We start from the raw sequence: 16,102 nt of genomic DNA, 5'->3' as shown, positions 1-16,102 counted from the left end.
ACTGAGTGCCCTTAGGTTAGGAATTATTTCCCTCATCCCTGTACAGTGTGTAACCTGTAGGTGATGTTCAAATTATATGTTTTTAATGGCAGAAAAGATATTAAGCTTGCTGGATGACAGGGTGGGATACCACACAAAGAAAGATCTAGTCTTATTTTCTAGGAGGTCAGGCTCAATTCAAGGTATTTTATTTTCTCTTGTTTATCTGAACTTGAACATTTTTTACTTTAATTTAGGAATGGATTGTGAGTAGAGAGAGAGCTGAGGCAACAGAGCTTTACAAACAAAGGTATTCGGCAGGATTGACTTTGAGCTGTACAGAAAGCTCAGTGATACAGAGCAAACCTGATAGCACTGTATGCTAGAATCGACCCACTGAGCTGTGTACACAGTCCTAGACCTGCATTTTTTTTCTCTCTCTCTGTCTTTCCCTCTCTTTCTCTTTTTTTGCACCAGCTAGTCAGTTTATGTGCCACTTTATATTTGAAAGCCTGAAAGCCACTAATTTGGGTGTACATAGGCTCTATTAAAAAGCAGCTCTTAACAAACTCTCTAAGATTTATGTTGCCATAAATAAGCCATGTAAAGACTGAGTATTCTTCACACGAAATCCGCAATTCTGATCTTACATAACAGGTCACTCTGTGCTAGCAGTACTCTGGAACTATAGACAGAAGGGGACCTCTTCTGAATATGAAATGATAACACAGTGATTCAGGTGAAATGGTTAATCTCATACTGGGGAGTAGGAGTAGGGAATACTTAATATATTACTTAGAATACAATGTGTTTATGTAATTATTTATAGAAACTTCGACAGTCATTATGACATCAGAATTAAAAATTCTTAATAATATTATGATAAGAATTATAGGTGGGAGGGAGTCCGGCAGTAGTGCAGCGGGTTAAGCACATATGGTGCAAAGTGCAAGGACCGTTGTAAGGATCCCAGTTTGAGCCCCGGGCTCCCCACCTGCAGGGGAGTTGCTTCACAGGCGGTGAAGCAGGTCTGCAAGTGTCTATCTTTCTCTCCCCTTCCCTGTCTTACCCTCCACTCTCCATTTCTCTCTGTCCTATCCAGCAATGACGACATCAATAACAACAATAATAACCACAACAAGAATTAAAAAAAAGGGCAACAAAAGGGAAAATAAATATTAAAAAAAAAAAAAAGAATTATAGTTGGGAGAGATAACATAATGGTTATGCAAAGAGGTCTCATGCCTGAGGTTCTGAGGTCCCAGGTTCAATACCACCACCATAAACTATAACTGAGCAGTGCCCCTGGGGGAAAAAGTAAGAATTATTAAACTAAGGAGCCAACTGGTTGAGTACATATGTTACAATATACAAGGACCCAGGTTAAAACCCTCAGGCCCTGCTTGAGAGGGGAAAGCTACATGGGTAGTGAAGCAGGGCTGCAGATGTCTCTCTGTTTCTCTCCCTCTCTATACCCCCCTTGCTCTCAATTTCTGTCTGTCTCTATCAAATAAATAAAGATAATAAAAATATTTTTAAAAAGTTAAAAAAAGAATTAACCTGTGGTCCGGGAGGTGGCACAGTGGATAGGGCATCGAACTCTGAAGCATGAGGACCTAAGTTCAGTCCCCGGCAGCATATGTACCAGAGTGATGTCTGGTTCTTTTTCTCTCTCTCCTCTATCTTTCTCATTAATAAATAAATACAATTTAAAAAAAAAGAACTAACCTAAAGCAACAATGAGAAGGAAGTCCTGTATCGTAGCCTAACCCTTATTCTTTGATAGGCAATTATTTTTGGCTTTCTGCTTTATAAAAAATATTATCTCAGGGGCCAAGAGATAGTACTATGATTATTCATTATGTGATTGATGCCTGAGGCTCCAAAGTATAAGGTTAAATTTCTGACATCACCATAAGCCAGAGCTGAGCAGTACTCTATAAAAGAAGACCCACTCTCAGGGGGAAGGCTTCAGGAGTGGTGAAGCAGGGCTGCAGATGTCTCTCTTTGTCTCTTTCCCTCTCTATCTCCCTCTCCCCTCTAAATTTCTATCTGTCTCTGTCCAGTAATAAATAAATATAAATATTTAAGTAAGAAAAGTAAAAGAAGAAGAAACATAAAATTAACATTGTCTCATATAAGCTTATCTGTGGTGCTAATTCATGGTTATCATTCCAGAGCTTTCATTTTCAGCTGAAGTTCTTAAATCTTACACAATCAGTCTCACATTTATCTATTTATTTTATATTTATTCTTGAGAGGATGACCAGAACACCACTTATCTCTGGCAGCAATCCAACCTGCTTAGTGGGGGGGGGGGGGTTGATTTTCTTTATTGTCTTTATTGCACAAACTAAATCATCAATATCTTGAGGTTCTATTGAAAACGGCCAAGAACTTTGCATTCAGATTGTAATAAAAGAGTCTATCTCCTTAGACCTTTACAATTTGCTTTCAGACTTTTATTACTGTCTCTCCTGTACCTAGTCCAATAGAATCTTCTTTGTGATTTGCCTTTTTTTTCCTTTAGCCTTTCCAAAGCTTTTATCTTAGTCTACGTAGTTGTTAGAGAAATGAATGTTTGTCTTGTTATACCATTTAATAAATTGACGTAACATTTAGTTAAATTGATGGTGGTAACTCATAGAATTAATGGAAATAAAAGTGCGTAGAAAATCAGACTATCTTCCCAGAGGCATTTATGTGCTTGGGGATCTATCAGTGTGTTTTGCAGGGGAAGAGTTGACTATTTCCAAGAAATTCTTGGCCTTATATCTGTACGTGTCCAAAACTCAGTTCACTTGCAGGTTGGTTCAATTGCTTATTATCTTTATGTGCTCTGTATAACATCTACCCTTCACCTTGTTAACCCTGGCATTTCCTTTGTTGTTTTTAGCTTTATAGCATTATTGCTAAAAAGTGAAACAAAACCAGTTAGTTGCTTTCTTTCTTATATAAATTGCCATGAAGGATAGGTAGCCTATGTAGGGTGGTCTCATATATGTATATATGTTGTCTTAGGCTCCTCTTACTGAGGACTAAGAAAGCATAAGAGGAAACTGTAAGGGAATTTAGGAAACGAAATGGGACGAAGAAGCTTACCAAGGATATAGTATGGCAAATTCTCAGCCTCATTCCCAGGGAAACCTTGGACACCAATTATCTCTTACTTTAAAGCCACCACTGGGGTAGGAAGTAGAATGAAATACAAGTCTTAGAGCCATAGTTTCTATCACCTAGCTGCAATTACCCCATATATCCATACTCAAAAGTGTCTTAAGTGGAAGTATGACAGCTGGTTTTCTTAGCGGCTGACCTGAGTAACCAGGTAAACAACAGGAAAGGGATGGGAATTAATGTCCCGCAGGGAAAGCTTTGACCCATGTAATAAACCCAAAGATAAATCCCTGTTGCTCTCTTTTCATCTCATGGAATGTTCTGAGATATTGTGGTTCCATAGAGGATGCCTGGAGACTGTTCCTTGCACTAAGCTGGTGGCTCTGTTATCTGTTTAAAAATTGTTGCCAGGGAATTGGGCCGTAGTACAGTACGTTAAGCGCAGGTGGCTCAAAGCACAAGGACTGGTGTAAGGATCCGGGTTCGAGCCCCCGGCTCCCCACCTGCAGGGGAGTTGCTTCACAGGCAGTGAAGCAGGTCTGCAGGTGTCTATCTTTCTTTCCCCCTCTGTCTTCCCACCTCTCTCCATTTCTCTCTGTCCTATCCAACAACAATGACATCAATAATAATAATAATAACTACAACAATAAAACAACAAAAGGGAATAAATAAATACTTAAAAAATTGTGACCAGCAAGTCAGCTGCCACCTAGTACCACAAGCTCTTCCTTGTTTCACTTCCCCTTTTCCTCCACTTCTGTTAACCTGCAACTGTATTTCTACACCTTCCACTCCAAGAGTGTTTGCCTGATTTCCAAATCAAAACAAAGCAAATCAAGACAGCCCACATCTTCTCACCTCCCCCAAAACAGTCTAAAGTGAAAAACAAGACACCCTCATTCCCCCTGAGAATTTAGGTTTCAACTCAAGGTATAATTCATCTATGTGTGGAATTTCACTACAAAATATCAGGAGAGATATATTTGAGTACAAATACTCTTTTGTTCCTTTTACTGTCTTAAGGAGTCAATCCTATTAAAATCTAAGTGGATGTTAAGGAGAAATCCCTAGGATGTTACAAAGTGTTTTCCTTTTGTTATGACTTCCTTCACAATTTGGCACAGTGCCAAGAGTGCTGTGGAAAAGCACTCAATTAAAAACAATGCAGGGGAGAATGAGCACCCTGGAAGCTGCTCTTGTTCAGGGAACTCTCAGAGTGAACCTCGCATGATAGTGGTGATGTGAAATATTCTGGTTTTTCAAGGGAGGATTAACTTGCTGTGTGACTCTAGACATAGCTTGACCATCAGTTAAGAGGTCAGAACTAGTCTTGAGTGTTACTTAGATACCATATAGAAAGTCTGATTCGAAAACAAATGATGTTTACCATCGTTGTCGTAATCAGAGCTGACGGCTGCAGTCAATTTGGGCTGTAGCTATTAAGATGGGTACCCGGCAGCTGCTGTGTTCTTTTAATTTTATTCTTGTAGAATGGCCTCAGTTTTCTCCTTCTGTCTGTTCAGCCATAGTATCTAGTTTCTTTTTTCCATGCTCCATTATGAGACTGCCTCTCTTTCTCTTTCTTCCCCATATTGGAGTATAGCCAAAAATGCACCAGAAATAAATATTTCTAACATTTGATCCCCTTTGCAAGAGTGCTGATTGCAACTTGGGTAACTTCAGTTGAATGTAAGGTAAAAGATTTTGCCGCTTTGGAGGAGGAAAATAAATGTCTAAAAATAAAACTTGGGCATAAAAATAGGACCAAATACTCATTAACTGCCTCACTTAGCTGAATACTGAAATTATTTCAACAGCGCTAAATCAAGCATTTGTGTAGAAGAGGTTGGTTATTTCTTTTTTTGTTCATAGTATTTTATCTTAAATGATAAATGGTTTACAGTAACTTTTCATTTTATGCAAAAGTCATAAATTAAATAGTTCCCAATGACCTAGTTTTTAGCTCATGCTCATAATAATCGTTGAGTTGGGGCACTTGTGTCCACAAGTCCTTGGAGTACTTGTCTTGTGTCCACAAGTCCTTGGAGTACTTGTGTGGGAGGTGTGAGAGAGACTGGAGAGACTGGAATGACAGGTAGTACCAGGAGGCAGCATACACAAGATTTGGTAGCGAGGGTTAAGAATTTGTATCAGAGGGGCTGGTGACATACCTCACTTGGATAATGCACTGCTTTGCTATGTGCGTGACCCAGGTTCAAGCCTGATGCCCACTGCATTGAAGGCAGCTTCCGTGCTATGACTTCTTTGATGCCGTTCTACCTCTCTGGATCAGAATATACTGGGAAGCCACTGAAAGGATTTAATTAGGTGGATTTTGTAGAATTTTATATTTTAAAAATGTGACTTTTAGCTGCTTTATTTATGGTGAACTGTACGGAGATAAGAATGAGAAAAGGTAGCTAAAAATCTCTGCTTTACATATTCAGTTAAGTGATGGTCATTGCTTTGACATATGATCATTGTGGAGCCTGGTAAGAGGCACTCAAATAATAGCTTCATCTAATCTGTTATCAAAAATTATACATGCATGTTAGTGGATGATATATGAGGCATGAAAGAAGAGAAGAATAAAGATTAATTTATAAAATTCTGACCTGGGAGTTGGGCAGTAGCACAGCAGGTTAAGCGCATGTGGCACAAAGCGCAAGGACCAGTGCAAAGACTGGCATAAGGATCCAGGCTTGAGCCCCCGACTCCCCACCTGCAGGGGAGTTGCTTCACAGGTGGTGAAGCAGGTCTGCAGGTGTCTGTCTGTCTCTGCCCCTCTCTGTCTTCCCCTCCTCTCTCCATTTCTCTCTGTCCTATCTAACAACAATGACATCAATAACAACAATAATAACTACCATAACAATAAAAAGACAACAAGGGCAACAACAGGGAAAATAAATAAATAAAATTTTAAAAATAAAATTCTCATCTAAGGGCTGGAGAGAGAGAGAGAGAGAAAGAGAGAGAGAGAAAGAGAGAGAGCTTATTGGGTGGTGCCTTTTCTTTGCCTTGTGCCCAAGTTTGAGCCCAATCATCACAGTAGCACTGGAGAAAATTCCTGTGTTATGGTGTTTCTCCCTCTCTGTCTCTTTATCTGAATGAAAAAGCAGTCCATCTCTGAGTAGATGAGCTCAACAAGATATCCTAGAGCCACACCTCTCCAGAGCTCTACCCCAATAGGGATAGATAGACACAGACTGGGAATAAGGCTTGATCTGCCAACACTCACTTTCAGCAGAGAACCAGAACCAATTACAGAAGCCAGAGCTCCTACCTTCTTATCCCTTAAAGAATTTTGGTCCATACCCTCAGATGAGGAGAAATGTTAGGGGGAGATGACCAGAGGGCTATGATCTCCAATTCCATCAGGACCCAGAGGCAGAAGAGGCAAAAAAAAAGAAGGACACTTATAAGTAGTAATAGATGTAGGTATGACTTAGAGATGGCAGGACCACAGGAAAAATGGGCAAATATGAATAAATATAGATAGTTATAAAATAAAATTCAACCCATATCTGTGACCATGGGAGAACTACTGATGTTTCTAATGAAGGGAATGGGATACAGAACTCTGGTCGTTGGAATGGTGTGCTACTATACCCATCATCACATAGTTTTGCAATTCAATATTAAGTCACTAATTAAAAAAAATTAAATAAATACAGTCCAGAATAGTAAAATCATGCATGCATAGGGTACCTGTTCTGTAAAAAAAAAAAAAAAACCAGAAGTTTCTGACCTAAACAGCTAGAAGGATTTGGTATCAATTCTTGAGATGAAGACAAAATATAGAGAAACATTTGCTGTCTTATTTTATTTGAGGATAGGTCATGGAGCCCCTGTCAAGGCTAAGAAGTGCAAAGCAAGGACTCACATTAACAGTGATGCTTATAATGAGGAAGTTAGTACATGACTTTGGCTCAGTAGTTAAGCTTGAGAATTCTTGGGGTAGAGATAACATTCAGAGATGTGGAGCAGAGTAACTTATCTAAAAAGAGAGTACAGGGAAAGAAAAAAAATAACAGAAGGATACAGAACTTTGTGCATTTCTCCAAAATAAAGCAAGTAGAGGAGAAGATTTAGTGAAGAACTGAGGAAGGACCACATAAAGGAGACTAGCTAACTAAGAGAATCTGTTGATCCAGAAACCAGGAGAAGAATCTTCTATGGGAAAACAACAGCCCATTATGCTTAGTGCGGACATGAAATTAAGATGAAGCCAAGTCATATTTACTGTTTTTGGCAAATTCTTGGTGACCCTGACAGCTAAAGACCCAGAGGCAATCAAGGGGAGATTGTAAAGTGGAAGTGGAACTGGCTGTTTAGACAATTATTCCAAAAAGTTAATGGAGCTGAATAATAGATAGCTAATCAAGAATCGGGAGAGAATAGTGGGGTTTTTTTTCTTATTTTTTTTAACCATCTTTCACTGGTGATTTAATAATGGTTTACAAAATTAGAAGATTGCAGATGTACACCACACCACACTCACCATCATGATTCTGTAGTCCCACCTCCACAGTCACATAACTACTTGAATTCTCCCAAATTCTTAGAGATGGGTTGGCTACTTTTTTTTCTTTCCAAGTTCATGTGTTTCAATTTTCATTATGCCATATATGAGCAACATCATTCGGTAGTTGTTTTTCATATCTTTGCTTACTTCACCAAAAAAAGAAGCACTCCAGAGTGGGAATAGTGGTTAACCAGTTGGTTAAATTGGTGGTAAATGGCTGACAGAGTATCCAATAGTAATTATAACTCATCAGTGAAGTCAACAGCATCAGTGGAAAGAGAGATGGAGTAAAAGGATGTTGACATTTTTAAGGAAAGATAGCATATACTAGAGTCATTACTGGAGTGCTGCAAAGCTAAAAGTAAGCATGGAGGATTTGATTAAACTGATCCTTGAAAAAAAAAAGTAGATAAAATTGTAAGTTTGTTTTTAAATAGCCTATAATGGCAAAAAGTACGATATTCACATATACTACATATCTGTAATCTATTCAGAGGTAAACATTGTGGCATATATCCGTTCATATATTATATGTGAACATAATACACTATAAAAAGAATTACTATGGTCTTAATCACTAAGACTAATTATACAAGTTTTTACATTTCCAAATATTTGATTCTTCATATGAGAAAGATGGAAGCTTTTGGAATAAGATTTTCATATTAAAAATGTATTCCATATTTATTTATAATTTTTTCCAAATTTTATTAGATATACCTATAGTAGAAACTGTGGTAATGTTAAAAAGGCCCTCTTAAGATACTATACATACTAAATTATTTTCTAATATTTAAAATGTAACAATGAGATTACAAATTGTAAACCAGGTTTTATTTTGATAAGGTTTGGTGAAAGAATCCAATTTTAATTTTACAATCATTTTATCCATTCTTAAATCTTTTATAACAGCAAAATTTTGACTTCAACCTTGTGATTATAGACTTCCCAAATTATTTCTTTAAATTTTATTTGTAGAGGTTTTCAAAATGGGTCGTTGACTATTTTAAAGGAGTAAAAATTATCTCAAGCCCCATTACCAGAAGCATCAGTTACATTTTACTCATGTGAAGTTATATTGTATGAGGGCTAGAGAAACAGCATAATAGTTACTTTCATGCCTGAGGCACCAAGTGGTCCTGGGTTCATTCTCCAGAAACACAATAAGACAGTGCTCTGGTTTAAATAAATAAATAGTAAATATAGTACATAAATATATATTTGCTTATAATTTACACATATTACTTTAAGGAATGTTCTCAGATTTAAGTTCAATTTGTGTTACTACATATATTTAAAAGTTACACGCCCATTGTAGAAATCTTTAAAAATAACCGATAAGATTACCCAGAAAATCACCATTCAATTTTAACACCTGTTACATGGAAAGCACTGCTTTAGATATGAAACTTGCTCTTTTGAGTTATTATCCTAGTGTATATGATATGTCATGTCACTCTCCTATGTGCAGAAATGTCTGTTTTGGTTTGAAAGGGAGCATGCTAATGAAAAGCTATATTGTAATCTGTTTTTCTCTTATAACATATCAGAACGGGAACTTCCTCCCATATCTTTATAGACCTTTTTTAAAAAAAAAATAGCAACTTTAATGTCTGCAATTAATGTTAATCCATCACAACTTACTTAATAACTTTCCTATAGTCACACATTTTAATTTTCTATTCCAACAATCTTTGTTTGCAATTACAATCCATGATGGTCAATCTTTGCTTCTCTTTGATAGTATAACTAATATGCCAGTCAGAGGACATGACTGCAGTGGTGCTGTGTTTCTTCCTCATTTTTATACAATCTCTGAGTAGATCTGAAGGTAAGGACTTTTACAATTACCCAAGTGTTAGTCATTTCAATCATTAAACAGCAACACGATCATACAATGCAAGGTGGCGGTTTCTTCAAAGTTTCCACACTACTGTGAATACTTCTGAAGATCAGTAAATGAGAATCAGGAAAACTGCTAGAAGTACATGAAGATTTAAAGCATAATTTTTCTTTTCTATTCTGATTATGGCTCTTTCTAATCTGTTATCAGCTACTACATACAAAATCAGCACAAGACAATTTTGATTGGTAGGTTTATTTTTTAAAGTCTAAGTTGGATATTTGACAGATGGCACTGTTAGCTTTGCTAAATCTTGTGATAGGTATTATTTAAATATGCAATTAACTATTAGAAGAGTTAGTAAGGCAATTAGGGAGCTTGACAATAGCCATTCCTTTTCTTACCCACCTTTCCCTGCCATCCTCTCAACTTAATACCATATACTTCTAGCTCCATACAGAAATAAACTTCTTTCTGGAGAAAAAATAATGGGCCATGTCAGAGAGAAAAAGTGGCAGAAGAAAAAAAATCTTTCTGACAGGATCATATAAAAATCCAATTTTCCCATCTTGGGTGGCCTTGATCAAGGTTCAAAAGAGTTTACTATATTGTCCATACGATAAGGAACTTCCTAGTCCTAGAATTCACTGAGCACAGGAGTTTCATAAAAGGTTTTGTGAAATTATAAAGGAAGCTGGACACTGCCTTCATATATTATTAAAAGAGTAGGCATGGGGGCTGGGCAGTGGTGCACCTGGTTGAGCACAAGCATCAAAAATCCAAGTTCAAGTCCCTGGTTCCCATCTGTAGAGGGGGGTAAGCTTCATGAGTGGTGGAACTGTGCTACAAGTGTCTCTCTCCCTCTCCCTCTGAATTTCTCTGTTTCTGTGAAAGAAAGAGAGAGAGAGAGAAAGAAAAAAGAAAGAGAGAGAAAGATCAAAAGAAAGAAAGAAAGGGGAAAAATAGCCACTGGGAACAGTGGATTCATCATTTAGGCATAAAACCCCAGCAATAACTCTGTTGACAATAGTAATAATAATAATGACAGCCAGGTATATTCACTTAGCAATGAGTCTACTTAGTACTTTCTTCTTTTTGCAGCCAGAGTTATTTCTGAGGTTCTGTAACTGCATCATCCCACTGTTCCCAGCGGTCATTTTTTTAAAAACTCTATCTACCTAACATCTATCTATTATCTATATCTGTCTGTCTATCTATCTATCTATCTATCTATCTATCTATCTATCTATCTATCATCTTTTGATAGAGGATGAGAGACAGGAGACAGAAGTAAAAATATTGGGAGTCGGGCAATAGCACAGCGGGTTATACGCAGGTGGGGCAAAGTGCAAGGACTGGTGTAATGCAGGTCTGCAAGTGTCTTTCTCTCCCCGTCTCTGTCTTCCCCTCCTCTCTCCATTTCTCTCTGTCCTATCCAATGACATCAATAACTACAATAAAACAACAAAGGCAACAAAAGGGAATAAATAAATGTTTTTTAAAAAGAAGTAAAAATATTATAGCACTGTTCCAGTGCTGATGAGACTTCCACCTTTCCGCTCCCCTACTCCTCTAGTGCAGGTGCTCTTATCTAGTTGCCTGGGGGCTCCAAACAGGGCCCCATATGGCAAAGTGTGTGTATTCTACCCATTGAACTGTCTTTCACTCCTCTGAATCCATCTGATATTTAAAATCAATGTTTGATGATTGCAGTAAAATAATTGTGTGTGTGTGTGTGTGTGTGTGTGTAAATCAGAAATATTAAGACTTTTACCTCTGCATCCAGTTTAAGATTCCTTCATTATGTTTTGACTGACTCCCAGAATATACTAAGAGTGAACTTAAAATCAAAATAAATAAGTTGGGGAGTTGGACAGTAGTGCATTGGGTTAAGTGCAGTGGCAAAAATCCCAAGGACCAACATAAGGATCCCAGTTCCAGCCTTCCCCCTCCCTCCCCACCTGCAGGGGAGTCTTTCACAGATGGTGTAGCGGGTCTGCAGGTGTCTATCTCACTCTCCCCCTCTCTGTCTTCCCCTCCTCATTCCATTTCTCTCTGTCCTATCTAATAATGACGACATCAATAACAACAACTACAACAACAATTTAAAAAAATGAGTAAATATTTGTCCCCTTCTGGATTCCTCCTGCCCATGCCTCCTCTATTTGACACTAGCATCTAAATGTTTCAACATACTCCAGAACCCAACATTGTCTTCTACATGTTCCAAACAATCTAAGTTTGCTACTTGGCTAAACTGATTTGGTATTATGGTAGGTGTTGGAACTAAACTTTAGGGAATAAAAACCAACAGAAGGTGTTTTTTTTTAAATGCATATAAGATACATAATTTATGGTGCTCTAACAGACCAGAATCAGAAGAGAGATGAGACTACTCAGTAGGTAAAAAACTAGTGTTTCTATAATTTGGGGTATTGCCAATGTTAATAGTTCTTGTTAATGAACTAAACAAGAGTCCAATTACAGTTTAGACACACAGACACAGTGCTTCGCGGCTTATTTATAGCAATTTCACTAGTAAAGGTTCTTCGTAATGTGGTTTGTTAATGATCAGATTGCTGGCCTAGGGTAGTTCTCTTATGCAGTCCTAGAATCACCCTTCATGAGCACCCATCAATAATTTCCTTTATAATGTCTCTGCTCTTAATTTTAGATGAATCCATTCCAACTTTCTTCAGCATTGGCGATGAGAGGGAGAAAACTGTCCTTGGAAGACTTGATGAAGATATAATTCTCCCTTGCTCATTTGAGAGTGGGTCTGAAATTGTAATCCACTGGACCAATCATGATAACTATATTTACTCATACTACAGAGGCAGTGACCACTTAGAAAAACAAGACCCCAGATATACAAATAGGACATCACTCTTTCATAATGAAATTCACAATGGAAATGCCTCCTTATCTGTCAAAAGATTAAGCCTTCAGGATGAAGGAATTTACATCTGCTATGTGGGAACATCATCTAACAAATTCAAAGGAAAAGTGGTGCTAAAGGTGGGAGGTAAGTATTCATGTAAGGTGTTATAAAATATAAAAATAATATTTAATATTTCTCTGAAGATTCTATGAACTTGTTTCCAAATTGATACATATAACTATACCTCATTATTTTAAATGAATAATAGCTTGTGCTATAATGATATGCTCTCTTTAATTTTGGATAATGAAATATTTGCAGTGTTTCACATTACAAAAATGTTGTAGTAAATGTCCTTGTTTTTAATGATAGGAAATTCTCTGAAATAAAATATCACATTCCTGCTATTCATTGCATATGAATATCCATTTTCCTTCAGTCTTTTATATTTGTATTTACTTTATTCTATTTTATTATTTTTTTGTCTCCAGCGTTACTGCTGGGGCTTGTTGCTGGCACTATGAATCCACTGCTCCTATTGGCCATTTTTCTTTTTTATTGGATAGGACATAGAGAAATTGAGAGGGGAGAGGTGGGGATGGGAGATAGAAACAGAGAGAACTTGATAGGGGAGGGGAGAGGAGATAGACAGGGAGAGAGACAGAGAGACACCTACAGACCTGCTTCACTGGGGCCCAAACCTGGATCCTTGCACGAGGTCCTTGCACCTTGTACTTCTATGTGCACTTAACCCAGTGTGCCACCACCTGACCCGCATTTTCCCTGTCTTATCAGTGCCTAGTATCATCAATCTTAAATATTGCTGCCTCTATGATGGCTACTAAATATTAATTATTGATCTAAATTACATTTTTCTGTTTTCTAAATGAAGTTCATTTTAATATTATATGCTTTCTGCCATTGCTATTTATTGAATGTGGAGAATTTTCTATGAGTTTAATAATCCCATATTTATGCACTCTCTTTCTCTCTCTATCCCACTTATCTACCACCTTAGGCTTTATAAGCCAAAATATAAAAATTAACGGGGCTGGGTGGTGGCACACCTGCTTGAGCACACATGTTACAGTGTGCAAGGACCTGGGGTTCGAGCCCTCAGGCCCCTCCTACAGGGAGAAAGCTTTGCAAGTGGTCAAGTAGTGCTGCGAGTGTCTCTCTGTCTCCTTCTCTATCTCTCCCTTCCCTCTCAATTTCTGGATGTCTTATCCAATAAATAAAAAATAAAGCTAATAAAAAATTTAATAAAATGAAAAGATTTAATAAATACATGAAGACTCTATAATGTTGCATGAGTTTGCTTTATACACACCATCACCCAGATTTATTTTTATATTAATAATAATAACTTTTTACCAGAGCATTGTTCAGCTCTGGTTTATGGTGATGTAAGGGATAGAGCCTGGAGGCCTTGGAGCTTTAGGCGTGAGATGCTATTTGCATAACCACTATGGTATTTCCCCTACCTTTGGTTGCTTCTTGAAGTCATTAAATTTCTAGAGGATTTTTTTTTGCTAGAGAACCAATCAGCCCTGGCTTATGGTAGCGTGGGGATTTTGGACCCTTAGGCATGAGAGTCTCTTTGCATAACAATTATGCCATCTACCCTCCCCCCTTTATTTCTAGAATTTTTTCCGAAGAATTGAAATTGCTGGTTTCTTTGTATCCATACATAGTAGGATAACTGCACTCTGTTAAAAGTCTAGAGGATCCCCCCGACTGTTGTTCCTTTCATTAGCTGTCAAGTTTTGTTCATAATGCCTAGCATTTCATTTCACAGATACTGTACTAAAAATAATAAGTATTCTGCACATATGGCCTGGAAAATGATGATTATGCACTTCTTCACATGTCCTCTTTCTCCACCATAGCTTTCACCACACCTGTGATGACATATGAAAACAGGATTACAAGCAGTGCCTTAATATGCAGTGTGTTAAGTGTTTACCCTCACGCAAAGTTCACATGGCAAATGGATAATACACCCATCTCTGACAACAGTATAGAAGAAATCAATTCTTCTGGTTCTCTTTATATTTACAGTACAATAAATACTACAGTATCAAATTCATCTTATGAATGTGCTATTAAAAATTCATTGCTGGAGCAAACATGGACAGGACAATGGGCAATGAAAGGTAGGCTCCACTGTAGATACTGTGTGTATGCTATATTGGAGGCTGGAGGAAGAAGGGATTGATTTACAAGGAAAGAAGAAGAGAACAGAAAGAAAATACATCTGTGACTGAGGTTTAATATTTACTAGTTACATTACCTTAAGTAGAGAACCAGAGCATCACTCGAACATGATGTTATCAGTTATTTCCCTGTAACCATCATCATTGTCTCCTCCTCTTCCCCCTCCTCCTCCTCCTCCTCCTCCTCCTCCTTTTTCTCCTCTAACTCATCTTCTTTTGTGATACTCTTGTCTTATTTTGGCATGAGTAGTACTGGGTTCCTATAAAAAGCTATTACAAATATCTTCCTCTTAAGTTTTTGATAAAGTTTGAGATGGATGGGTATGTATTTTCTCCTCTTTAAATGTTTAATGGAATTCACCAGTAAAAATAATTTAAGCCTATATTCTTGGTTTTTTGTTTTAGGTTTATTGCTATTTTAATTTATTAGTGATCAGCCTGTTCATATTTTGTTTACTCATATTTTGCTTTGAAAGGTTGTGCAACTCAGAAATATATATATATAGAAAGAGAGAGAGAGAGAGAGAGAAAGAGAGAGAGAGAGATAGGGCCAGGCACACCCAATTGAGTGCACATGCTACCATGGATAAGGAGCCAGGTTCAAGCCCCAGCTTCCCACCTACAGAGGGAACACACTACGAATGGTAAAGCAGGCCTGCAGGCATGTCTGTTTTTCTCTCTCTCTCATTCACTCTCTATCTATCTATCTATCTATCTATCTATCTATCTATCTATCTATCTCTAGCTCTACTCCCCTTTCAATTTCTCTCTGTCCTATCAAATGAAATAGAAAATTTTTTAAAAAGGAAAAGAAATAATGGCTTCTGGGAACAGTGGACTGGTAATGCTAACACCAAGTCCCAGAATAACCCTGGTGGCAATAAAAATTTTTTAAAGATGTTAATGATAGACTGTTATGTTCCTTTATATTTCTATCATACTTATTATACTTCTCTCTTATTTCTGATTTTGATCCTTTTCTCTTGATTCCTTTTTATATCTCTATCCTCCAGGGCAGAGTTTCTTCCTTATTTCTCCTGCTGGGTAGCTATGTTTTTTAATCCTTTGCTGTGTAAGCCTTTTTCCAGATTTCAGGTCCACTTCTGGGCATATTAATCTGTATTTAGTTATAGATTTGTGTTGTGTCAATAGAGAAGGCTGAGGTGGTCTGGGAGGTGGTGCAGTGGATAAAGCACTGGATTCTCAAGTAGGAGGTACTGAGTTCAATCCCCAGCAGTACATGTACCAAAGTGATGCCTGGTTCTTTCTTGCCTCCTATCCTTCTCATACATAAATAATTAATACCTTTTAAAGAGGAAGAGGTTGAGTACAAGTACCTCCTATATCACCAACTAAAATATTTCATGGGAAAATACTTCCTGTAATGCAGAAGAAGAGACTTCATCCAGAGAAAAAGTTAACATGTTATTGAGATCATAAAGTATCAGAGACTACTTAAACCGAAGTACAAGGAGATTTGAGGTAGTATGAGCACTTGAGTGATTAACAGAACTCTGAGTTAAGAAATTTGAGTAATCATT

General features: G+C 37.4%; 1 protein-coding gene across 1 annotated transcript in view; it reads left to right on the top strand.

Annotated features, from left to right (window-relative positions):
* Positions 1-16,102, top strand: part of HHLA2 (HHLA2 member of B7 family) — an 83,244-nt gene that overhangs the window by 61,060 nt on the left and 6,082 nt on the right. Inside the window, exons 2-4 of the mRNA XM_060198414.1 lie at positions 9,366-9,452; positions 12,139-12,489; positions 14,235-14,501. Of these exons, the coding sequence (XP_060054397.1) occupies positions 9,392-9,452; positions 12,139-12,489; positions 14,235-14,501 (679 nt within the window). The 5' untranslated portion in view covers positions 9,366-9,391. The remainder of the gene's footprint in view (positions 1-9,365; positions 9,453-12,138; positions 12,490-14,234; positions 14,502-16,102) is intronic.

This window comes from Erinaceus europaeus, chromosome 9 (genome assembly GCF_950295315.1).
Source record: "Erinaceus europaeus chromosome 9, mEriEur2.1, whole genome shotgun sequence".
Lineage (NCBI taxonomy): Eukaryota > Metazoa > Chordata > Mammalia > Eulipotyphla > Erinaceidae > Erinaceus > Erinaceus europaeus.
The sequence above is the reverse complement of the archived record's forward strand: the minus strand, read 5'-3'. Positions and strand labels throughout refer to the sequence as shown.